Source organism: Engystomops pustulosus, chromosome 1 (genome assembly GCF_040894005.1).
Source record: "Engystomops pustulosus chromosome 1, aEngPut4.maternal, whole genome shotgun sequence".
Taxonomy (NCBI): Eukaryota; Metazoa; Chordata; class Amphibia; order Anura; family Leptodactylidae; genus Engystomops; species Engystomops pustulosus.
Genome location: NC_092411.1, coordinates 37936447 through 37960836, shown reverse-complemented (window position 1 = coordinate 37960836; position 24390 = coordinate 37936447). Strand labels below are relative to the sequence as shown.

General features: G+C 42.6%; 3 protein-coding genes across 4 annotated transcripts in view; 1 reads left to right on the top strand and 2 right to left on the bottom strand.

Annotated features, from left to right (window-relative positions):
- Positions 1 to 17169, bottom strand: part of GFM2 (GTP dependent ribosome recycling factor mitochondrial 2) — a 29009-nt gene extending 11840 nt beyond the window's left edge. Inside the window, exons 1-15 of the mRNA XM_072138529.1 lie at positions 17024 to 17169; positions 15887 to 16056; positions 13684 to 13771; positions 12501 to 12546; positions 12013 to 12110; positions 11349 to 11474; positions 11163 to 11251; positions 9710 to 9798; positions 8080 to 8140; positions 5960 to 6145; positions 5479 to 5559; positions 4199 to 4347; positions 3727 to 3867; positions 1434 to 1533; positions 846 to 1032 (exon numbers count right to left, since the gene is read on the bottom strand). Of these exons, the coding sequence (XP_071994630.1) occupies positions 846 to 1032; positions 1434 to 1533; positions 3727 to 3867; positions 4199 to 4347; positions 5479 to 5559; positions 5960 to 6145; positions 8080 to 8140; positions 9710 to 9798; positions 11163 to 11251; positions 11349 to 11474; positions 12013 to 12110; positions 12501 to 12546; positions 13684 to 13771; positions 15887 to 15937 (1492 nt within the window). The 5' untranslated portion in view covers positions 15938 to 16056; positions 17024 to 17169. The remainder of the gene's footprint in view (positions 1 to 845; positions 1033 to 1433; positions 1534 to 3726; positions 3868 to 4198; positions 4348 to 5478; positions 5560 to 5959; positions 6146 to 8079; positions 8141 to 9709; positions 9799 to 11162; positions 11252 to 11348; positions 11475 to 12012; positions 12111 to 12500; positions 12547 to 13683; positions 13772 to 15886; positions 16057 to 17023) is intronic.
- A 184-nt stretch (positions 17170 to 17353) lies between these two features.
- Positions 17354 to 21101, top strand: NSA2 (NSA2 ribosome biogenesis factor). The gene is made up of 6 exons (XM_072138517.1): positions 17354 to 17514; positions 18395 to 18582; positions 19676 to 19823; positions 19912 to 20091; positions 20645 to 20837; positions 20929 to 21101. Exons 1-6 carry the CDS (start codon positions 17512 to 17514, stop codon positions 20994 to 20996), a joined length of 780 nt encoding a protein of 259 aa, XP_071994618.1. The 5' UTR covers positions 17354 to 17511; the 3' UTR covers positions 20997 to 21101.
- Positions 21102 to 22514: 1413 nt separating this feature from the next.
- The window catches only part of FAM169A (family with sequence similarity 169 member A), a 44628-nt gene continuing 42752 nt past the window's right edge, over positions 22515 to 24390 (bottom strand). For both annotated transcript variants that reach the window (XM_072138480.1, XM_072138489.1), the window contains exon 13: positions 22515 to 23401. In XM_072138480.1, coding sequence (XP_071994581.1) covers positions 22862 to 23401 — 540 coding nt within the window. In that variant the 3' untranslated portion in view covers positions 22515 to 22861. The remainder of the gene's footprint in view (positions 23402 to 24390) is intronic.

The following is a 24390-nucleotide window of genomic DNA, read 5'->3' as shown; positions in this document are numbered from 1 at the left end:
CATTGGTCTGGGTGTATTAGTGTTAGTATGATATTGTTAAGCCGGGATGCTAGTATTCTGGTGAGGACCTTGTAATTGGTATTTAATAATGCTATGGGCCTATGAGAACCGCACTCCAGCGGATCCTTGCCTGACTTTAAAATCACAATAATGGTATCTTCAGTTAATGATCTAGGAAGTGCTCTTTCAGTAAATGCGGCCTCATACATCCCTAGTAAGCACAGGAGGAGTTGTTCTCTGTATTTGTTGTATATTTCCTTAGGGAGCCCGTCAGGGCCAGGTGATTTATTATTGTTCAACTGGTCTATTGCCTCCTCTACCTCCTGTTCTAGGAGATTAGCTTGTTCCGCTGTGAAGACTGGTAGTCTTAGCCTATCTAGGTAGTGTTCTATGTCACTATCTGACTTCTCTAGGGATGGTCTGTATAGGTCGCTATAAAATTCTGTGAACCTAGCTAATATATCTGAATGGGTTTGCAGTATATCACCATTTGATGAACGTATACGTAAAATTGGAGGAGATAGCATGTGTTGTCTGGCGATGTGAGCGAGTAATTTTGCCGATTGGTTACCTAATTCAAATGCGGTTTGTCTGTAGAAGAACATTTTACTGTTGGGTGGCTTAATTTAAAAGGCAGGTTCCCTTTAAGGTGCTCAATGCATCCTATAATCCATGTCAAATTTAAGCCATTCTTGCAAGTAGTGAACTTAATAAAACAATGGATAAACCTGTTCAACAATTCACAGTGCATGTGCAGTAAGGTGTAGTACAGGGCTACTAAGATCTCTGGAAAGATAAATAATCCTTATAATTCTTATTAAAAAAAAAAATATATGAGGATTTACCGGATTGCTTGGCTACAGAGGGAGGTTCGATAGTGCAAAAGAAGACGGGCTCTGGGATCTCCACTCCCGCTAGTACCAGGTTGTCCTGAGACTTTCTGTCCTTAGTCCTCTCTTCGGCCCGAACAGCTCTGCGGGCAGCAGCGGCTGCAGAAGCTTTGGAGGATACAATAGTGTCTCCAGTTGCGGTCTATAAAACATATTGGTAGACATATCAGTACAAAGATAGTGAACATTTTGTATTCGTTATTAGACAACCAAAAATTACAGTGGTTTTTTTAATGAGACATTTTAATGCAGGAATCTAGTGTCACCTGGCGGCTATATTTTGATCAGTGGAATTTCCCTATATATAGCGACTAATACACAAATGACTACTATCCCTATCCACAGGTTAAATGTACAATTGTTGTGGATTTAACCATGAATAGGGGAGGATTCTCACTTGAGATACAAGCCCTTCACGTCAGTATGATCCATTTCCAGAGCCTACACACAAAGCACACAGTCCTACTAGTCCTATATGAAGCTTCTGAAAGGTACAAGAGTTATACATGACAACCCTTATCTAACGTAACCATTCACACTTACCTGTTTAAGGCCCACAGTTAGAGCAATGTTGCCAGGAGATAAGGAGGAGATTTCAACTTGTTGATCAGCAAATGGCAAGAGCAAGCGGCTCATCCTTTCCCTGTATGAGGGGCAGGAAAAACATTGTCAGCTGTAAATAGCTTGTTGGGGATGATGTAGATAAAGCTTAACAATAGCATCTCCATTCATATAGCTTCAGCCTATTCTGCACAACTTTACAAACCTAAACATGCTCAGGTGAGCCACCAACTGGGTGTTGAAACTTCCTCTGCTGCAGTGAGATTAGAAGTATCACGGTTCCTGTCTCTATAAGGAAGTGTCTCCGGTTTATCTTGATTTATATTGATGGTAAATTTCCTTTAACCGGTTCCTTTCCTGGTTTTTCATTTCCATTTTTGACTCCCCACCTTCAAAATACTATAACTTTTATATTTTTACAAATAAAGAGCTGTGTGACGGCTTGTTTTCTGCGTAACAAATTGCACTTCATAGTGATGGTATTGAATATTCCACACCATGTACTGGAAAAACAGCATTTGCGCCATTTTCTTTTGGGCTTTCACGAGTGTCCCAAATGACATGTCTACTTTATTCCTTGGGTCGGTACGATTACGTGGATAACAAATTTGTATAGGTTTTATAATGTTTTCATAGATTTACAAAAATTAAAACCTCCTGTACAAAATGTTTTTTTTTATTTGGCCATCTTCTGGGGCTAATAACTTTTTTATACTTTGTTGTACGGAGCTGTGGGTGGTGTCATTTTTTGCGACATTTGATAATATTTTCAATTATATCATTTTTAGGACTGTACGACCTTTTAGCACCGATCGCGGGTGTTACCGGTAAGCCTTTGCTGCAATATGAAGCAAAGACTTACCGGCTATGGAGAGGACTCAGCCCAAGAGCCCTCTCCATGCAGCGCAATCCGACCGCCGCCGTGAATACACGGCGGGCGGGCGTGAACCAGTTAACATACAAGTTCAACAAAATATTGGACTCCATATAAATGAGAGACCGGCTGATGTCAGGAAATGCGATATAAGGGACCCTACGGAGAGACGTCTACACCAGAACACTGGAGTAATTTGCACCTCAAATGGTATTCACCAGATTTATTGAGGGTTTTAGACCATTTGTAGGCAATTTTTACAACTGGTCCAAAAGGGGGTGTGTCCTGTTAAAAAAGGGTGTGTGGCCACAGCAGAAAAGTCAATATTCTGGCGCAGCAAACTATACTAACTAATTAATAAACTAACTAACTAATACTGAAGTACAAACTCACCAGTCTTAGGGCTCTTTCACATTAGCGTTGTTTTTCCACCTCCGTGCTTCAGTGATTTCCACGGATGCCTCACAAAGCAATTGATTTCTTTAGGTGTTTTCACAATGGGGCAGATTTACATACCCGGTCCGTTCGCGATCCAGCGGCGCATTCTCTGCGGTGGATTCGGGTCCGGTCAGGATTCACTAAGGTAGTTCCTCCGCCGTCCACCAGGTGGCGCTGCTGCGCTGAAGTTCCCTGGAGGCGCGCTGGAATGCCCTGAAAATCACTGGCCTATACCTGGTGAAGGTAAGTGTAATTTTCGCGACACATTTTTTTTCTTAAATGTGGCGTTTTTTCCGAATCCGTCGGGTTTTCGTTCGGCCACGCCCCCCGATTTCCGTCGCGTGCATGCCAGCGCCGATGCGCCACAATCCGATCGCGTGCGCCAAAATCCCAGGGCAATTCAGGTACAATCGGCGCAAATCGGAAATATTCGGGTAACACGTCGGGAAACCGCGAATCGGGCCCTTAGTAAATGACCCCCAATGACTTGTATTTTCCCTGATCTGTTATGTCCTATTTTTTCACTGATGTGAATTACAGAAGGCAATAGAAGTCTATGGGTCACCAAAAAAACCGTGATGAAAAATCCGTTCTTTTTGACTGATGAGGCTTAGAAACCAGGTGTGATGTTCGCTAAGCAACGTTTTTTTTTTTTTGTGGACACGGAGATAAAAGGATGCATAACGGAGACAAAACCAAAGAAAAACGGAGACAAAACCAACAGATGCATAACTGAGGCTGAGCACCAACGCCAATGTGAAAAAGCCCTTAAACTGCACCAGATTAATCATCCAGCATGAGATACAGGGATTAATCTGTCTAGTCCTACTGTGCACTGGTCCAATGACCCGCACATTAATACATCTCCCCCTGTGAGAAGTAGATTGGAGCCTTGATTTCCGTCCTTCTATAAAGATATACTAAGAAAAATTACTGAACACAAAATCTTAAAAATCTACATACGTGCAGTTTTTGTTCACATTATACACTGCGGATTGTGCCTTCATCATTCCTGAGTAAATCCGGACAAACACCATGGGTCCACGCTGCCGATCATGAACAACCTTAAACGCCAAAGCGCACAAGTCATCCTTGTACCAGGACCTAGAAGGGAAAGAACAAGCCAATTATGATTTCATATAAGTCCAAAAGACTTTCAGCAAATATTCACCCATATTAAACACGTGAATCAGCCAGAACATATTATATTGGGCAGATAAGTTATGTTTATATTTTTCAATCCAATGTCAGAACTAGATCCATGCAAGTATTTGCTCTGCAGACAAACAGCTGAATATCTCCATTAAAAAAAGCAGCTTTTTGTGAGCTGAAGGGCGGTCGCAGGGATCAGATCCGGAGCTTCATACCCTAGAAGCCATTTTATGGCTGGAAGAATAAAGGAATACAGAAATAGTAGTTGACCTCATGTACTTACATGAAGTCGTGGGTGCAGTCATCTGGAGAGGGAAGGTACAAGGTGATGGCGTCTAGTAGGGGCTGAACGCCTTTATTCTTCAGGGCGCTGCCACATAGTACAGGGACGGCTGAGCGCGTCAGTGTAATCCTGCGGATGGCCGCCTGTAACTACATTATACAACCATTCAAAATATCAATAGGAAAGAAGACGTTAGTTTTGTACTTAAAAGGGAGCCGGTTACCGTAAACATGCAGTGTAATCTGCAAATATATATAAAATATATTAGATAGGCCGGCTACACACTATTAGGTTCCGTCTGTGGAAACTGACCCGTATGTTGGTTAAATGTGTAGGCATTGCACAGGACGGGAGTCCTTGCATTATACAGTAATATGTATGTAATAGTAAATCCAATGCTGGCGCTGCGGTTCAGCCGACAGGGAATCTTTGCATCACATTTCTGTATAATGTGAGGACTCACATACGGGCCCGGTTCCACGGGCACGGACATACGTGCAACATGTTCGTATTAAATTATTTTCTCAAAAAGCCATATGCAAATCTTCTTAGCTCCTTCTGCTCAAAAAGATGTGCCTGCATGAAGGATAGTGTACAATCTGCTCAGCTCCTTCTGCTCTATTACATGCTGCCTGTAGAAGGATATTATGTACAATCTACTCAGCTCCTTCTGCTCCATAGCATGCTGCCTGCAGATGGGACCGGATATATAATGTGGAGAGATTCTCCTGCCCTATAACATGCTGTCTGTAGGAGGATATCTCGTACAAAATACCAGGCTCCTGCTGCTCTATAACATGCTCCATGCAGATGGGACCAGATATATAACATGCTGCCTGTAGTAGGATATCTTGTACAAAATACCAGGCTCCTGCTGCTCTATAACATGCTGCCTGCAGAAAGGATATGATGTACAATGTGCTCAGCTTCTCCTGGTCTATAACATGCTGCCTGTAGTAGGATATCATGTACAATCTGATCAGATGCTTCTGCTCTATAACATGCTGCCTGATTACACTACATTTTGTGGTCATCAATAATAAAGTCGTGGAAATCCCCTACAATTTGGGTCCCATGAGCAGGTAATTGTATTATTCTAACAAACTAAAAGCCCAGCAGACAATACAGTTAATGGGGTTATCCGTGGTATCATCACAAAGTCCTCTAATATCCCATGAATTTGAAATCTCCTTCCTACTTGTCATTGATAACACTGTCGTCTCTCATACATCATGAGTGATACAGATATCCCGTTAATGTAAGGGAGATGGCTGCCGTACCTTTTCTACAGGGATGAGATTACAATCCTCACTGTATTCCTCGAGCATTAATGAGGCAAAATCATCATCTAGATCCGCAACCTGCAACAAGAGACATTTCCACCAATGTGAGACGCATAAAGACCAATGCAAAAACCCCAGGTCACCAACCTAAACTGCAGAGGTCCACAACCTTCCCGGATTATGGCAATAATAACACTTCATGCAGTGCTATTTATTCAGACAGATAGTTAACCACCCAGGCAGAGTACCCCAATAAGTCTCCTTCTGCTGGGCACAGTTGGTGCCCATTGTGTGATGTTAAGTGACTGTAATGTGGTTTCCATACAAAACAGAAACCCTGATTCAATGTGCACAGAGCCTTACATTGCAATGCATCTATCAGTGTCCAGTACTATGGGGGTACTATGGGGGTACTTGGCTTTCCCATGACAGATCCTCAAACCACCAGTCATTTTACATATTTACTTTAAAACTTTACTTGTTCTAATAAAGCATTTCTGGCTTCTTTGGCCGATTGTAGAAGGTCCTGATCCATTAAGTCACTCAAAGGCTTCCTCTTAAATCTTCTCCCATCATCTTCATTGGATCGTGAGCTCCAGCTGAGCGATTCCATGGACACCAAATCAATCAGACCCTGGAAGGATTTTCCTTCACCTATAGGAAGCTGTACATAGAAAGAAATAGGATGTATAGGAGAAATTGTTCAGTGTGTTGGTCCCGTTCACAGCCTACACATGGACCGGGTGAAGCCATGTGTCATGATCCAAGAAAAATATCAAACCACAATCAGTACAATGAAAGATAATCAGTTGAGAGAATTGAACTTACAAACCACCACCAAACTATTATCCTGGAGGGGTAGGTTATCCATGAGAAGTGACTACTACATTCTGAGATTATGCAGAGAAAGAGTCATGCTGTGTCTCCTAGTGGCTTTTATCATGTCCAACAGATCATTATCATGCGATACCCTCAGCAGCCCTCACCCACACTTGTGCCTATAAGGCACCAACCAAGCCAGAGGGGCCAGCGAGACCCTTCTCCATCCACTTAACTCCTACACATCATTTGTATGCCCTGTAGGAAATATACCAATAGGATCATTTAATGGAAACCAAGGACACTTACATGTTGCTGCCTCGGGTCTTCTATTTCAGTTCTATAGCCATGTTAGGCCAAAAATTAAAATGTTAAATTATGCAAATGAGCCTCCGGGCTCCACAGTCTATTACTTATTCACTCCTCTTCGCAGCATTACTACCCGCCTCCTCCCTTCCCTGCTGCAGCCAGAGGGCCTGTGACTTCACCAAGCTCTCGACAATTCTTGCGCATGCATGGTTGTCTCTGCAGCGCACAACCACAATGAGGTGCACAGAAATTGCTGAGATATGGGTGACATCATCGGGTTTTTGTCTGAGGCGAGTCTGCGGAGAGGTGTGAATTTTTAAAACACAACGGAACCCCGAGGGGCTCTGGAAACACCGCCTCAGGCTCATTTGCATAATGTTATAAGTCTGTTTTAGCCAGATAAAGGCTTTAAGAAAGATAGAAGACCCGAGACAGACCAAGGGGGAACAAAGCTGTATATATGCGTCCTTGGTTTACATTACATGATCCGGCTGGTAGATTTACTTTAATGCAGTGGTGGCGAACCTATGGCACGGGTGCCAGAGGTGGCACTAAAAGCCCTTTCTGTGGGCACACAGGCCTTCACCTCAGCACCAAATTTTCTAGACATGACTGAAGGTTTCCTCCTGCGGTCCAAAACTATTCTTGGTAACACCTTCTTGGCTGCAAGGACTACACAAGAAGGTGTGGATAGAGATGGATTATAGTTGGAGCTCCTACTCTGGGTCCCCTGATTTTTCCTCTTCAGGGTACAATCCAAATTTTCTTTCGATTGTATTTGTGTCCGCAGAACGCCAAAACGATTAAGACTTATGATACAGTTGGGATCAATAGGTTACTGCTTAAATTGTCATATTGGCACTTTGCGACATAAAAGTAGATTTTGGTTGTAGTTTGGGCACTCTGTGTCTAAAAGGTTCTCCATCACTGCTTTAAGGATTTGTAGGACCAAATTAAAAATGTAATTCATCTTGAAAAAGGAGGGGCTATGACTAAGTTTGCTGCCATATGGCAACCTTGAATTGCCACTCTTGTATTTCCGCTCTCTGATGATATTAAACTGATGAGTTAAGTCATTAGACACTTCATCCGGTTCTTTTATCTCTCAGCCGTCAGTGGATTCAGGACTGGATCCTGCCTCATCGACTGATAAAACAGCAATGCAGAATAACAGGATCAGAAGAACGGAGAGGACTCTACAGTGTTCTCCAAGGTGCTGTCTGGGGTTATTAAGCTGATCTGTGGTGACAGGTTCCGTTTCAATAAGGAAGAAAGGCAGGGGAAGAAGAAGGACACAGCAACAGATTTTTTTTAATAAAGTATATTACAAAGTTTACTAGTATCATCTGCACTACGGGATTTATAAAAATGTAAAAGTTTAGTTAAATTTTAACTGAGTAACGACATAAAGGCATTAGCGTGGATAATGGATTACATTTTAGCATTGATCTACAAATGAGAACATTTTACCTGTAATAACAAGGGCCGGGCTTTCAACTTTTCTTTGATGCTTTCAATGGAATATGTAAAACTGAAAAATAAAAAAACATAAAATGTATAAATATAAGTAGGTTTCAAAGACACTGCAAGTGACAACCTTGATTTACGCTGCCCCCCACTCTTATAGCTAACGAGGGATAGTGATGGTCCACTTTAAACCCATCTTACTTTGTGAAGAGTTTCAGAAGAGCGTGACGGAAACTAAATATGCAATTGCTTTTCTTCTCTTAGGATTACTTCCATCCTGCGTCTGTTATTTAAAGAAGAAAAATGACACGTCTTCCTCTATAAATAATGAAAGGCACACGGTGCCCTCAATACTGGGAGCTCTGGCAGTGGGGATCCGACCCATCACTAAAACAGGGGTCCTTACCCCCCATTTCCCCTTAGATCTGAGTGATGGTCAAACATTATCCCAGCTGCTGTATTTCAATGTCTATGTTGCTACAGTCAAGCACCGTCTTCTATGGTCCCATAAACTTTGAGCCGAAGAGTCATGTGCAAGGCAGGCCGACCATTTATTTTAAATGCTCTTCAGGGAAGGACGAAGCATTTGTGCGAAACGCGCGTCGGGGTGCATCCTTTGGCTTTCCTCTGATCTGCCCAGCGTCTGTCCACCATGTTTTCGGGTCAGTGTGCAATAGTAATATGATATTTTCCCAACACTGGATGGTACCTCCAGTGCTGTGTATGGTTTACCTCTACTGCACTATTGCCACTTTTCCCCTATCTATTTGAGTCTAACATTTTGACTGTATTACTATTATTATCAATTACATTATTTGGACTCTGGGCTAATAGGGGTAGCCACTCGTCTCCTGTGTTGCCCTTATTCCATCTTGGGCTACTTGTGTGCCCTATACATTGTATTGATATATTTTTTTCCCCATTTGAGGGTTATATATGTCGAATCTATTTATTTTCAATAAAGAGTATTACTTTTATACATTAGTGTTTGTTGCCGCTCTGGTTCCTTTTGGTGTTTTGAATGTACAGTTGGAGAGGCATTGATGATTTATGGAGGAGTGTAGGGGTAGGGTTGGTTTTATGCACATGCATAGGCTGACACTGTGCCTTTAAGATGACGTGACAGACACCATCTTAAAGGCACTGACTTCAAGCATCTCTGGGGTCCCGACCGGTCCCCAGAGATGCCATAGCAACGATCGGCGCACCCGAAAACAGCGCGGGGCGCCGATTGTGGGGGAAAGACCCCCGGAAGGCATGTTAAATGCCGCGGCATTTAACAGGATAAACACCCGCGATCAGAGCCCACTCCGACCGCGGGTGTTAGCCTGGGATCCCCGTGACCCCCCCGGCTCGGCTCCTGTGCACAGCTGCACCGGCATCGTCTCTGCTATTCCCAGGACTCTGCGCAGTACAGCTACGCCACAGAGCGCTAAGGGGTGTATTAAGGTACAGGGCCTCACTGGCAGCTAATTTTAGGTGATATGGGGAGGACTTGTAACCCTTTACCAGCAGGCATTGTTAGTCAAGGGGGGGAAAAATCTAATGACAGGTCCTCTAGAACTCCCATTCTCAGAAATGTTTTAAACCATTTTGGGACCCCAAATAATCCCAGTTATATCACTTAAAGTACCTGGCTCCGGTCTTATCCATCTTGTTCAAAAAACACATTCGTGGTACAGCATGCTTGTCAGCTTGTCTCCACACCGTCAGCGTCTGAGCCTTGGTGGAAGAAAGGGGACATGTTACAATTGTGCCCATGTACTAAAGTGCTGGGTGGTCATGTAGTTGCACAGTTGCTCTTTGGGAAGTCTACTGGATTAATGCACGTGGAAGAGTACAGATAGACATGTAATAGGTGCTAAAAGTCCTGGCCTAGAAACACAATATCACAAAATCAAATCAAAATCACAAAACTGCAAAGTGAGGGATTAAAATCTATATATTGATATAATTTATATGTTATTATCTTCATCATGTTATCATCACTAATGGATTAAGATTTGAGGACTTTCTTTCATGGACAAAACCCTTTAAGGTACAGCACCTCAGTGGCAGATAATTTTAGGCAATTTGGAGATTCCATGGACCCTTGACCAGCAGGTATTACGGGTGTGAGGGGTAAAAGTGGGTAGGTGGAGAAGTGCCATTTTATAGAATATATGTATACGCCAATATAATATAACAGTTTACACAATCGTGTGCCAATTACAATAATCTAAAAGGAAAGTACAACTAGTGATTACTTATTAAATAGTAAATTTATTTACAAAGTTAACATAAAGGTACAGTTATTCACTGTCAAGATGTGGAGTTCCACGGCAGGGATGACCAATCTACAAGTAAAAGAGATGAATCGGGAATCAGAGAGTGGGCCTGGGTTGTCCTCTGTTTAGACAGTTGATATAATTAGTAAAAAAGGAGAACTCACCTCAGGAGTGAAATACTGCTTCGGACTCCCACTAGGGGCATATGTGTGACTCCTAATCGATGGTGTCGAAAACACCGGTGTTCCAGTATGCAGTAAAGGCCGTTTATGGGTATAGGGGTATAACACCGTAGGGAGTACACACAGAAATGCACAGGAAAAGAATCGGGTGGTAGAAAGAAAATGTCCAGTAGGATTAAGGGTATGAAAGACTCAAAGGTCGTGTAGTGGTACCCTACAAAAATCCCTATTATGGACTATAGAACTATCGCACCCTAAAGGCCTAGCTTCGGAACTGGGGTCCTTTTTAACCGCAGTCCCGACTGGAACCTGACCCTGCAATAGCTGGCCCTGTTATTGGCCTAATAACAGCAGGTTGCGTCAGGTAAAGCGTCAGAGGGGAGTCAGTATAACATCAATTCTGACCCCCTATAGTCTAGAGAAAGTGTGTCATGGCTGAGATCTGAATCCAATGTCCCATGTCCCGACAAGACTTGTTTCGCCCTATGGGCTCATCAGGGGATTGCTGGGTTCATGCAAAAAATACAGCCTTGTCCCTTGTAGGGGCAAGTGCTTGATAGCCAGGCAGGGAATGGCTGGTGAGGTGTATAACCTCACGGTAGAAGCCAGGAGGACCAATTACAATAATCTATCATACCTCCACACCAGCCGAGGCATCAAACACAGCGACGGCTCCATCCAGCACCCTTAATGAGCGCTCCACTTCTACGGTGAAATCCACATGTCCTGTGAAAGACACAAGACATTGTTCAGAATATATGAAACTGGTTACAATTCTTGTCTGAAATCCAGTGAATCCATGAAATAGTGACTCAGGGAGAACCTGGAGTGTCAATCAGGTTGATCCGGTGTCCATTCCAGTCAAATGTAACAGCGGCCGACTGAATAGTGATCCCACGCTCCCTCTCCTGCGCCATAAAATCCGTCACTGTGTCCCCATCATCAACATCTGTTACGGAGAAATATCATGACTTCTACAAACTTCTACAATAAATATTCATCATGATAAACCAGGAACATTTAATCACAGATCTAAGAACTGCGACTGTGGTAATGGCCTCCTTCCTCCAAAAATCTATTTTAAAATGATTCTAATGAGCCTGAAGGACTCTGGGTGAGTTACCGGAGCCCCTCCGTGTCGCAGCTTCACTGGCAGTTACAATGAGCAGAACATATCTCACCAAACCCCCTGCTCTCTCCCTTCTCTCATTGCCTGTGTGATCTAGCAGCAGCAGGAAGTGTGGGGGAGTTTGTGTTCTGCTCATTGTAACAGCCTGTGAAGCTGCAGCATTCAGGGGCTCAGGACCCCCCCCCCCAAACCCTTTGGTTCATTAGCATAATTGTAAACATTTTAGAATTTTAAAAGGAAGGAGGCCTTGGATAACAAGTATACAAAGATTATCAGAGTCACGGTGCCTGGATCTATGAGTAATTGGTGTACCATGTTTGATTTTGATAGTGGATTTCCTTTTAATGCATTTTCTTACCTCCGAGAGCACGGGTATATCCAGAATAATATAACATTCTCTCTGTTGTTGTGGTTTTCCCAGCATCAATATGAGCCATGATTCCTATGTTTCTGATCCTGCAGTGAAAACATAGCAAAGGACATTATAGACCAACAGAACAAGCGCATAACTGGTTGCAGGTTTGTCATCCGAATATGTCCTTCTCATATCAAAATTCACAGACCGTCATCATTCAAATAGAAATAGCGAAATGTAATTCTAGTCAAGATACAGTCCTGCTCCAGTAGCCACAAAAAAAAAACACAAAAAAAAAAACCAAAAAAAAAGGAAAACATGGATTCTTATATTTATTTTAGTGGACATTGATAGAAAGTCCGTTCTTTCTATGTTTGTCCAGGAAGTTACAGATTGATGGCAATTCGGAATGTTTGAAATATTCTTTGTAGTTTATGATCGAATGAAATAAAGAAATCTACAGCAGGACCAGGCCCAATACTTTTCCTTACTTGGATACGGGAGGGTTGATGATACTCCGCAAAGATTTGATGTCACCTGCAAAACAGTAGAAGTGACGGTAGTTTGAACCAATGTTGCAGTAAAGGGCTACTCACATGAAGACAAGATTCTTATATGTACTCAGGATAACAAAATGACACATCCTCTAATTCACTGTTATTAACAATAATACAGCATTTCACAGATATAATTCCACCCTGTCTCTATCAGTCCCAGTGTACACAATTTGGTTGTCCCCGATACGACCGTAAATCTTCTGACTATGGTCGGGTTCTTCTCATAAATAGCTTCTCCTGTCTGCACACTGCAGTGCTCTCTGCCCTCCCCCTGCATTACAAGACCAGCTCAGACACAGCAAGCAGCTGCGTGCAGAGACCAACTCTACAAGCTACAGGCAAGAAAAGGTCTTTATCCAGGGAAGGGGGATGGGAGGGAGGCATATAGCCGAGCTGACTGTGTGTATTATAGGCGAGTCAGTAGAGGTGAAAGTGTCATTGTGTTTTATATCCATCTCATGGATCTCATCATCTCTCATCTCTGATCTGTCTCATCTCTCTTTTTCTTTGTGTCAGAAACTAGTAGAATGTTCAGAAGCTAAATAGTGTATATACACCTTGTACCCAGATAATCTAAGCACATTGTCAGCACCCAGCATCTTATAGCACAGAGGGATCATGAAGTCTCTGCTTAGAGACTCCCCGCCCACACTCAGGAATATTACACTGACCATCAGGACCAGTGATAGTTTTTTTGCCGTTTTAGCTCCTGAGTAAAATAGTAAAGTAAGGGGTTAAAAATGATCTTTACTGTGTAAACATCCCTAGGGGATTCGAATTTTTTTTTCTTACCACCCCTTTAAATACAAATATAATCCTGTTCATTTCTGAGGAAGGTTTCCAACCATTAATGAGACCATATTAGTAAACCTGCCCCAATGTATTAAAATTGGTCAGGAGTCACATATACAGGGAAGGAAAAGGAGTCCGGAGATATGGAGTCAGGGCTACGCATTTCAGTAAAGCCTTAGTAATTCTGTATAATATAAACTCCACTGGCACTAAAATATCTGCTGTCACTTAGCCGCCACTGGAATTTTACGTGATACACATGTCCAATAAAACATTAAGACATTTTCTATGTAGGACATAATATTTAGTCAGTAAATCATCATACCTGTGGGCATACTGTAGCTCCTAGATTGGCCATTTTGGTGTCTTGGTCTAATGCACAGTAATCGTTGTCTTCTACAGCAATGGACACACTGTATGGGGAAATATCAAAATACAGATTGAAAAACTGAAAAAAATACCCACTATAGCCAGCCAGCTCGTTCATTACTGAGCATGTGTGACCTCAGGCACTGAACACATTAGATGGACATACTTTGAAGGATTCAAAAACCCAATGGGGCAACTTAACAATTTTTAAAGGGAATCTATGAGTAGAAAATATCCTACTAAACTACCACCATTTTGTTGTCAAGAATCTTAACACTTTTCAGATCATGGTTATTTATTTTATGACCCGGTGTGGTGGCATCATCCAGAATATCAACTTTGAAGTGAGATGTAAATTGCCTTTATAAAGTCATGGAGGCGGAGAGTTTACTACCAAATTCAATCTCTCCTCTCCTCAGAACTTTATTCAACCAATTTACATTTCACTTCAGAGTAAAGTCCTAAAGGCGGGAGTCAAGCAGTGAAAACAAATTCTTCTTATCCCATAACACCCCCTTTGCTGTAATTGACACCTCTGCATCTTAGACCATGACTAAACAGCCCTCCAGAACCAAATGAGGTGGGGAGGAGAGCTTCACTTCAGTACTAAACTATCTGCTTCCATGACTTTATAAAACTAATTGGCATCTTCAGAGTTGATATTCTGGATCATGCTATCACGCCGAGCCTGAAGTATGATCAATTCTAGACCAGAATTTTACCACCTTGACTAAGAATGCCTGCTGATAAAGGGTTACAAGTCCTCCCCATATCACCTGAAATTAGCTGCCAGTGAGGGACTATACCTTAATATGCAAATTAGCTTTTTTGGCTCATGTCTTCTGGCTTTGACTCTTCTCGTTTCCTGGGCTACCACTGAACCACACCCCCTTATTTTGACTGACAGCCTTGTGTTACAAACCTGTCATGTAACCAAAGTGACATCAGCTCAGGTCTTTTAGCCACCTAACATTAGCAAACCCGTACTGTACTGTATGTATCTGATGACATGAAATCACAGAGGATGGAGAGGAGTACAAATCCATGGAGGCTGCTGTGATTTCATGTCATCAATAACATATACAGTATATGGTACATTTTGCAAATGTAAAGTGCACAGGACCTTTGATGACATCAACCTAGTAACATGACATGAACTGCTGAATGGTAATAAGGCATGGGAAGGAGTAGATTGGAGGGGCAGGTTGAACAAGACACACCTCCTATGATTTAAGGTAACATAAGATAAAATTGATTTATGAGGATGTGAGGGAAACAAATTTTAGCTAAAAGAAGGGTGTCAGTGAAAAGGCCTCTATAGGAACCTGTCACTGGCTGTATATATGCAAATGTGGTGACGGGTTCCCTTTAAGTGGTTTAATAACATACCGGTAGTAGTTTATTAAGACAATTTCTGCTGACAGCTTCCCTTTAACACTTTGACATTAGAATGACTCATAAGTGATTCCCACTGAAAAGTTGTCCAGTTCTTAGTGATAGAGTAAAATCATCTCTCTAGTTGTGTGACGAATTAGTGGCTTGGCCACTTTACCTCATGTTTTTGTAATGTATGTAGAGGGGGGGGGGGGGTATATACATAATTTACTGATATACATCTATTAGAAGTTCTGCTCCGCTTTCTTCATATGTAAAGTGAAGCCTCCTGTCTTTTACCTCATTAGCCAGATATTCCTGCCAAAAAATGGCCGCAGATGGAGGGTCATGTGATCTCTATCAGTCCATGAACAATCGCCCTGCCAGGACCTTATGATAGTGTTTATGAATATAAGATTAAAGCCATGGCAGGCCTGTTGGTCATAGACAGATAGAGATCACTTGACCCTCCATCCGCAGCCATTGTATGGACAGGAATGTCTGGCTGATGAAAGCGGAGAAGAACTATTACTAGATGTATAGTGGTAAATTATCCAATATCCTGCCCCCAACACTTACATTACGAAAATACGCAGTGCAGTGGCCAACCCCTTTATGGACTACCAACAAATATGTGCAAATTATTATCTACAGTGTGGGAATAACCTGGAAAACCTCCCATGAGTCCCCCATACATTCTCAACATTTGGGTACAAGGACTGCCATGTGACCCACAACTATGGCCACTTAAAGATTACAATGTGGTAGTTCCCCTCATTACTTACCTCTAGGTGAACAGGAGACCTTCCAAGCACAGACTTTAAGACGGCCAACATTGTCCCTTCTTTGTATTTTACAGACACGGCATGTTAACTATTAAGACGTCTTCTTCTGAACGTGTCAAAGAATGTATCAGCTGTATAAGCGCAGATTGTAGGGGATCTGCTCCCAGACCCTGCAAATTACCATATGGTAAAGACCAAAATTACTAAATGAAGTTCTTTTTTCTGTTACGTATTTTACAATTATATGCGAGAACGTGATTTGCAGTCAACTGTTATTTTGGTGTGAGAATCTAGCTAAAGACGTCGTCATACATCCACCAGACACATGGACCAGGGGTTCTGAGTAGAGATGAGCGGACCTGTAGTTTCAATACAGGTCTGGCTGTGCAACCCAGAGTCAGGTGCGTAACTACAGCAGTAACAGCAGTAACAGCCATAGCAGCTGCTATTGGGCCCAAGGTATAAGGGGGGCCCCAGCATCCGACCTGACACTCATAAATGGATGGTTAACACTTCTTGATGTACAGTGTGCTAGAAAATTACCCCTAAGACTTATGGATAATAAAGGCTGTGCACAACATAGTATCAATGCAATTAAAGTTTATTGTAATTACAGTAGTGTACAGTGGACGTTTCGGATCCCTGGGCCTTTGTCAAACACAACTGGTATAAGGTAACGATATGGAGGCGATCTGAATAGAGCTGCTAAACTCTAGCCCTGAGCTCTGCTTTGTGCCACAGGTCTCGTGGAGGAAGATGGAGGAAGCTGTATAGGGTCTTACTACTCTGATCTGTCAGCTATGACTACATCCACACCAAACTCAATGTGAAATTTTATAACAATCCAATACTTAAGGGCAGGGGAAGAAAAAAATCTGCTTTGAAATTAATACTTAGCAAAAAATAATAATCATCCTGCATTGTGTACTGCCAAGGGCAAAAGTGATGAAGATCTACACTACAGATCTGCTAAGGTAAAACCACCGGAATCGCAGCTTATTCATCCAAGGTGTGAATTGAACCACATGTGGTGATTTAAAGTACATCTCCATTTTCCAGAACACGTGCTGGGGCATCGCTTACATACACCCTCTGACCCTCGCTATGATGAGTGACCTACACGAGCGCACATCTCACCTGTCAGCGCAGCGGCGGCTTCACACTAATATACACCACGTGACCTCCATGCCCTGAACTCTTTCCCACGTGATGACATGACGCGATGACGTCACTGCGCGACCATAACAATTTTGCCCTTCTTCCCATAATCCTCCTGTGTGGAATGTACCAATCTCGAGTTCGCTATCTTGAAGGATGTGTGTAAAAAAAAAATAAATAAATAAAAAGTGTCACGTGTCACCGCGCTGGTATCCGTACTGTCCATGACTTCTATGTCTATAGAGTTGATTTCCATTGAAAGAATAGATCATTGAAATGGTATTACCCGGAAATGACGTCACGCCCGCTCTGTGGGCGGAGCCTTCTTTTTCTACTACCATCTTGCTCGGTGGCGGTGGCCCGGGCCTCCCGGTTCTTACATAACCATCTACTGAAGCTTCCCGGGATACAGGCCGGAGCGGGGAACACACAGTAACAGCGCGGGAGGACAGGACTAAAGAGCCGCCATGGTGAGGAGCCGCCGCGGCACGTGTACACAGCATGTGCCTGCCCGGACATGTCATACACGGGGGCAGCTGCAGGGATTGCTGGGACTTGTAGCTCTACAGGCCGCAGTCTCCTCTAATGGCTTCTTACTAGATTATATTATGAAGTAAATAAGGGTCATATTGTCCTTCTCCCCCTACAGTGATGGCAGTGGGGCTGTCGTGTGTTATGCTGCCCATCATTATACGGAACAGTCAGTACTGGAGAGGAGCCGTCCTCCTCCAGATGGTGTGCAGGGGTTGTGTACTGTTATTCCTTCTTGAAATTTCTAAAATTGACAAGTAGGCGTTACCATTCCACTTGTCAAAGGGGTGTGTGTCTATAAGATAGCGCCAGTGTGCAGGGACACACTCCCGGTACTGTTTTTACTCAGTTATCAGTTTAATCTCAAATTTCTGAGAAGAATAACACAGGTGATATAATACACAGAAGAAGAGCGGACCCTGATTTTTTTTTTTTTTTTTGTGAAGGCTTTTCGTTCCTAGAACAAGTCAGACAAGGCGACATTCTAGAAAGTGAGGCCCAGGACTCTGCTTATAACAATAACTGCAAATCATGATTTGATCATTCAACAGACAAGACTGTTTATAGGTGATTTGTGGGGACGCAGCACCCTGCACCCCACTAAAGTATTACACACAGAGTGGAGGAGGTCTGGGCTTACAGACATTGTGAAACAGATCGTTGGGTGTTGCACCCCAATAAATCATTGTTAAATGGTCCATCCTGTTTACATATCATTAACATAAATATTTTTTAGATTAATCTTGTCCCTGGTCTCAATTGTTTGCAGTCAGAATGTGTTATTGATTCCTGGATCTTCTCTCTCGTGTTTTCTTACAGCCTCAGAACGACTACATCGAGTTGCACCGTAAGCGGTACGGTTATCGCTTGGATTACCATGAGAAGAAGAGGAAGAAGGAGAGCCGTGAGGCCCATGAGCGATCACACAAGGCTAAGAAACTCATCGGTCTGAAGGCTAAACTGTACCACAAGCAGCGCCATGCTGAGAAGATCCAGATGAAGAAGACGTAAGTGGCTCTTGTTTATGTACATAAATTATGTATAAGGAGGTCATCGTTATATTGGGTTCCTTTTTTTGTAGTATATGAGCAACCATCCAGGGACCTTCTTACTTAAAGAGTTGTTCTGCTGTGTTGGTTAAAAGGGTGAATTTCATGGTAACGTTCTGTGACCCCCACATAGTTTGTAGTTTACACTGGTTCCTTCAGCTGGATTAAGAGGCCGCACTATACTGTGTGGATCCTTCTACACGGACCATTTATGTCTTGATTGTTGCCTCATTCCTATAGTTTCACATCAGTTTGTACTCTGTAATGTACTCTGTCATGCAATATTATTCTGTATATGTCCCCTATGATTTGTAAAGCACTAAAGAATTCAATGGCGATATATAAATAGATTATTATTGCTCTGGATTCACAAACCAGGGATGTTAGAAAACGTCTGCCACCTCAGCACTACCTATGTCAGTGGGTGTGACTAGTATTTCAGCTCTTGAAGAGAATAAAATTGCAGTACCACACATAACACAAGGACACATGTGGCGCTGTTGGACGAAAGTAAACCTAACAATACATTTAAATCCCTGCATATCCTTGCTTTAAAGAGATATTGCCCTACTGGACATTTATGACCTAATCTTTGGATAAGCTATAAATGTCTGATAGATGTCACAGTTCACTTCCATGTAACTTCAAGGAACCACTCTGTTCCATTCTCTGGCCTTGAAAGTCTCAGAAATGTGAATGTGGACAGCAGCCACTTGTAAGGATAGAAATGTCCCCCTTCTAATGTATACTTATGTGCATATGCTGTAAATATTGAAGAGGGCTGTATACCTTTAAAGATTGTTTCAACTACAATGTGCTAGTTATAATAAGGAGGATGCTGCTGCCTGTAAACCTGGATGGAGTTGGCTCCCTCTAGTGGTGGCTGCAGAACATTGCAATTTTATCCAATTTTGTGATGGGAAGCTTTGGAGCATCCGTATGCTTTGTGTAACTGACCTCCTCTGGTAACCAATGTAGACCTGTGGCATGTAATACTAGCGGTGAAATGAAAAACATTCCCTTATTTATACAAGTCTCTTTATTCATCTAGAATAAAAATGCACGAGAAGAGAAACACCAAACAGAAGGAAGAGAAGACTCCAGAAGGAGCCGTCCCAGCGTATCTCCTGGACAGAGAAGGCCAAAGCCGCGCCAAAGTCCTCTCCAATATGATCAAGCAAAAGCGAAAAGAGAAGGCAGTAAGTGATAACTCAGCGCTTTGCTTCAAACTGAGACCCATATACTAGAAACCTCTGAGCAGCTCTGCATTATTTATATGTATTTTAGGGTAAATGGGAGGTTCCTCTCCCCAAAGTCCGTGCACAAGGAGAAACTGAAGTGCTCAAAGTGATCCGCACTGGCAAGAGGAAGAAGAAGGCTTGGAAGAGGATGGTCACTAAAGTTTGTTTTGTCGGAGATGGCTTCACACGGAAACCTCCCAAATATGAAAGATTTATTAGACCTATGGTGAGTTTTCTAAAAATTTACAGCAGCCTTTTCATTTACTTCCTAACTTTGTAGATGTTCACACCTTTTGCAGCACCCTGTAGTATTTGCCCTTGTTTACTTATTGAACTCCCATCATAGTCTTTATAGGGGAAATCTCTTCAGCTCCATAGAGATGACTGGAGAAGAACAGACATACATTGCCGTCTGCTCCATTCATCTCGGGGAGCGATGAGGGTTCTGTTGGAGGTACCTCGGACCCCTGTTCTCATGATCCGCTAGTGTCTCATCACTAAGAACCCCACCGATTAGCAAGTTAGTATCCACGGAGTAGGGCCTAAGTTGTAAGTAGCCTATGACAAACGTGGCATTCTTGGTCAAGTTGCTGTCAGTTTTCCAAGTGTCCCTCATTCTCTTCTCTGGTTTGCTGATGCCTGGCAGAATCTATGTCTATAGAATCCTTGTAAGAAACTTACCATTTATACTGTATTCGGAAGAGGGTTATAATAACGGTCAACAGAAGTCAGATCAGGGCCCTTGCAAGGTTTTTATCGAAATGTATGTTGTTTTCTAGGGCCTACGTTTTAAAAAGGCCCACGTGACCCATCCAGAACTCAAAGCCACATTCTGCTTGCCCATCCTGGGTGTAAAGAAGAACCCTTCATCGCCGCTTTACACAACGTTAGGTGTCATCACAAAAGGAACAGTCATCGAGGTGAACGTCAGTGAGCTCGGCCTCGTCACGCAAGGAGGCAAAGTTATATGGGGTAAGGTTACCAGTTCTAAATGGAGTTGTTTAACGTGACTCTTATTTAAGGTAGAGATAAAAATGTAATATGTTATATTTTCGCCCTGCAGGAAAGTATGCACAGGTCACAAATAACCCTGAAAATGACGGCTGCATCAATGCTGTTTTGCTCGTATAATGTTCTTGCATTCAACATGGACTGGATTATTCTGCTATACATAACAAGGCCCATATTGGGAGATCACCTTCTGTGGAACGTAATAATAAAGTTTTGTGTTAATAAGCAGGTTGTAGTGTTTCTATTCTTTTATCCAGTTCTAGACTCCTCCTACACCCGCTGCTGCCCCAAGTATAAGTGGACACTGCCATTAACATTTTAATTTGCTTTTACAAATTCATGCAAGACATTGATTTTTGCACCTACCTATAGCAGCCATGAGAATCGCACATGCTATGCACATGTTTCTCGTCATGGTTCTCTCCATGGATTCAAAATTAAATGAATTTCTATGGGCTCTCATACACAAATGTGGTTTCCACAAATCCATGTGAGTCTTCTGTCATTGACACTGTGGATACCAGTGACACACAGGCTGAAAAACAACCACGTATCTGCTTCACATTGCATTATTGTCCAGATTCGTCATTAATTTTAAATGTCTTTCGAATGTAGTGCTTTAAAGGACATCCAACCCTAGGATGGAGCCCCTCAGGCTTATTTACATACAGTCTTTCATCCTGGTGGTAATGTCCTTTAAGGATCATAACTGCATTTTTGTGTGTGCAATCTCCTTTTTTTCTGAGATACACAGGGCTAGTTCAACATTTACAAATATTCAAGTATTCTCTATTTATGTCATCTTATTTGGGGTTAAAGTTGCAAAAAATGGGGGAGAAAGGGGTAATTTTTGGTAATGTAATGAAGATTGTTAATGAATTCCCTATATATTAAAATCTGTTCATCTGACATGTAGTATGTATGGTCTTCGGCAAACATAGTTACTGTGGTGATGTTTTTTAAAGCATGATACAGGATTTTTTTTTTTTTTTTGTAAATGTGATTGGGAAATATTAATGTGTATTTGTATGTATATATTTGGTTTTGCTTAACCTCTATGCCCCCCCCCCCCATGATGTGATATAAGAGCCTTGCAGGTCTTTATGACATTATTTTTGATTCACATTACTATGCAAATGAGCATGAGGGGCTCCAGGCTCCATTAACACCTATGGAACCTGGAGCCCTTCAGGCTCATTTGCATATAGTCCTTCATCCTGGTAGTAGATGCCCTTTAAAGCACTGCAAGGGGTTAAAAATCTGATCGTTGGAACATGAGAATTGCTGCGCACAGTGCTTGGGAGCGCTAGAGATAGTTGAGCGGTATGTGCAGCAATTTCTGACACTCCCATAGTATTGAATGGAGCAGCAGGACACATCCTCAACTTGCTGCTCCATTTATTTAGTAATAATGGGACCCTTTTTCCTCATGCTTTGGGGGAGACAGTTGTATCTACAATCGAAGTTGGTACACCATTATTTGGGATGTGTCTACTGAGCAACGTGTGACATAAGTTGACTATGTTGAGATTCTACATCACAATTAAAGACCATGAAGTCCGTCTTTAGCTTGCTGTGACCTAGTAGACCTTTCCCAAAGCCTTTCCCAAAGCAGTAGTATAAAATACAAGTCAGTAACACACTTTCTGGTAAATCTTAATATCCAAAAGCTGCTTTACTTAACCAACAAACTTGAAAATGTTCTCAATAACACAACCTTTTCATTGTATAACACTTGTGCTGGGTTCTGACACCTTGGTGTAAAGTGGTTTAAAAAAAAAAAAATAACAAAAAACTGGTAAAACTCACAAAAGTAAAACACAAACGAGAAAAAAAATAACATGAACCAGAAAACTTTAAAATTGAACAGATACAAATGTATGTGGCCTATGTTTGCACAACTTCTTAGAACTTAAAAAAAAAAAATTCTGAATAATCCTGTTATACAAATACTTTGTGAAGAACGTGTTATATACTGGCATCAGCTAGACTGATAACTTGGCTCTTCTCTTGGGTGGTCCCTTGTAGCCCCGAGCCTTCCTGCGCAGACCTCCTCGTCTGTCTGCTATGGGGATCTCTGCTTCCACTTCTTCAGAGCTGCTCTCGCCTCCTCTCTCTGTAGACTTCTGCGCTGACTGATCGGTCTCCACTGATCCTTCAGACTGTTCTGAAATGCTCCTCTGTCCATCAGATTGATGGTGGAAGGCTACGTCTTGAAGTTCCACCACCAGAAGAGGACCCTGCCGGAGAAGAGGCAATGTTTCTGCTGAAACGTGAACTGTTGTTTCTTCAAGGGAACCGGTGTCCAGGGTAGATGTCTCGTCAGATGTTGGACACTCTTCTGCAGTGCAGCTCTCTGTGTAGCCAGGTAGACCATTATCTGTTAGGTCATCCCCTGGTAGACCGGCTTCAGTGGGTTTTGCTGCCATCCTCTCTTTGAACTCCTCATCTTGTATTGTAGTTTCTTCTACTGGGGTTATCATATTCTCATGAGCGGCAGGCTCTAGATCATCTGGATTAAGGACCTGCAAAGAATTATACAATAAAAAGTTAGAGGACCTGCATCATGTTCACACCACAGTGGATTAGGCTGAATAAAACCACAGGTCCATCAAATACAACCTGCTCCTATAATGTTTATCAAGAGGAAGGCAAAAAATTAATTCTTTCCTAACTCCAAATACTGTATTCAGAATAAATATGTGGACATTAAAGAGGACCTGTCACTCAAATTTTCGGCACAAGGAGCTGCTTACTAAACTAGTGCTTGAACAAACGCCGCAGTGTTAGAGTGATAGCGTTACCAGAAACTTCCGGTAGCGCTATCAAACACTGCGGCGGGGTACAATGTAATCATCAGACTGCACGCAAAGCTGTCCGATGTATTCATGAGGGGCCGATCCGAGGCTCTGCCTCTTCCCCGGACCGCCCTGCTCGCTCTATAGGCCGGCAGTGACTGCCGCGCGCCAGGCGACAGTCACCACCCCTAGCCACGCCCAACCCTGCCCCCTCATGAATACGTCGGACAGCTTTGCGACACTGTACCCCGCCGCAATGTTTGATAGCGTTACCGGAGGTTTCCAGTAATGCTATCATTCTAACACTGCGGAGTTTGTTCAAGCAGCTCCTAGTGCCGAAAATTTGGGTGACAGGTTCTCTTTAAGGTCCCTTTAATCTACCCTCAAAATCCATCATGATAACTACGAATACTTACTCATAAATCCAGGCAGTGTGACTGTGGTAATCTTATATTTGTTATCCATGGACTCCTTTCTTCAAAAATCAACTTTTATAATTTTGAGTCAAAAGAGCTTTAGGGGCCTTACCAGGGCCCCTCTGTGCTGTAGCTTCACAGGCTGTTACACGTTCTCCCCCTCAGCGCACACTCTGCCTAATGTTACACAATGGGAGGAGGAATGTGCTCCTGCATAGTGAAACAACCTGTTAAGCTACAGCACAGAGGGGATCTGGTAACCACCCCCAGAACCATTCTGGCTCATAATTTTAAAAGTTA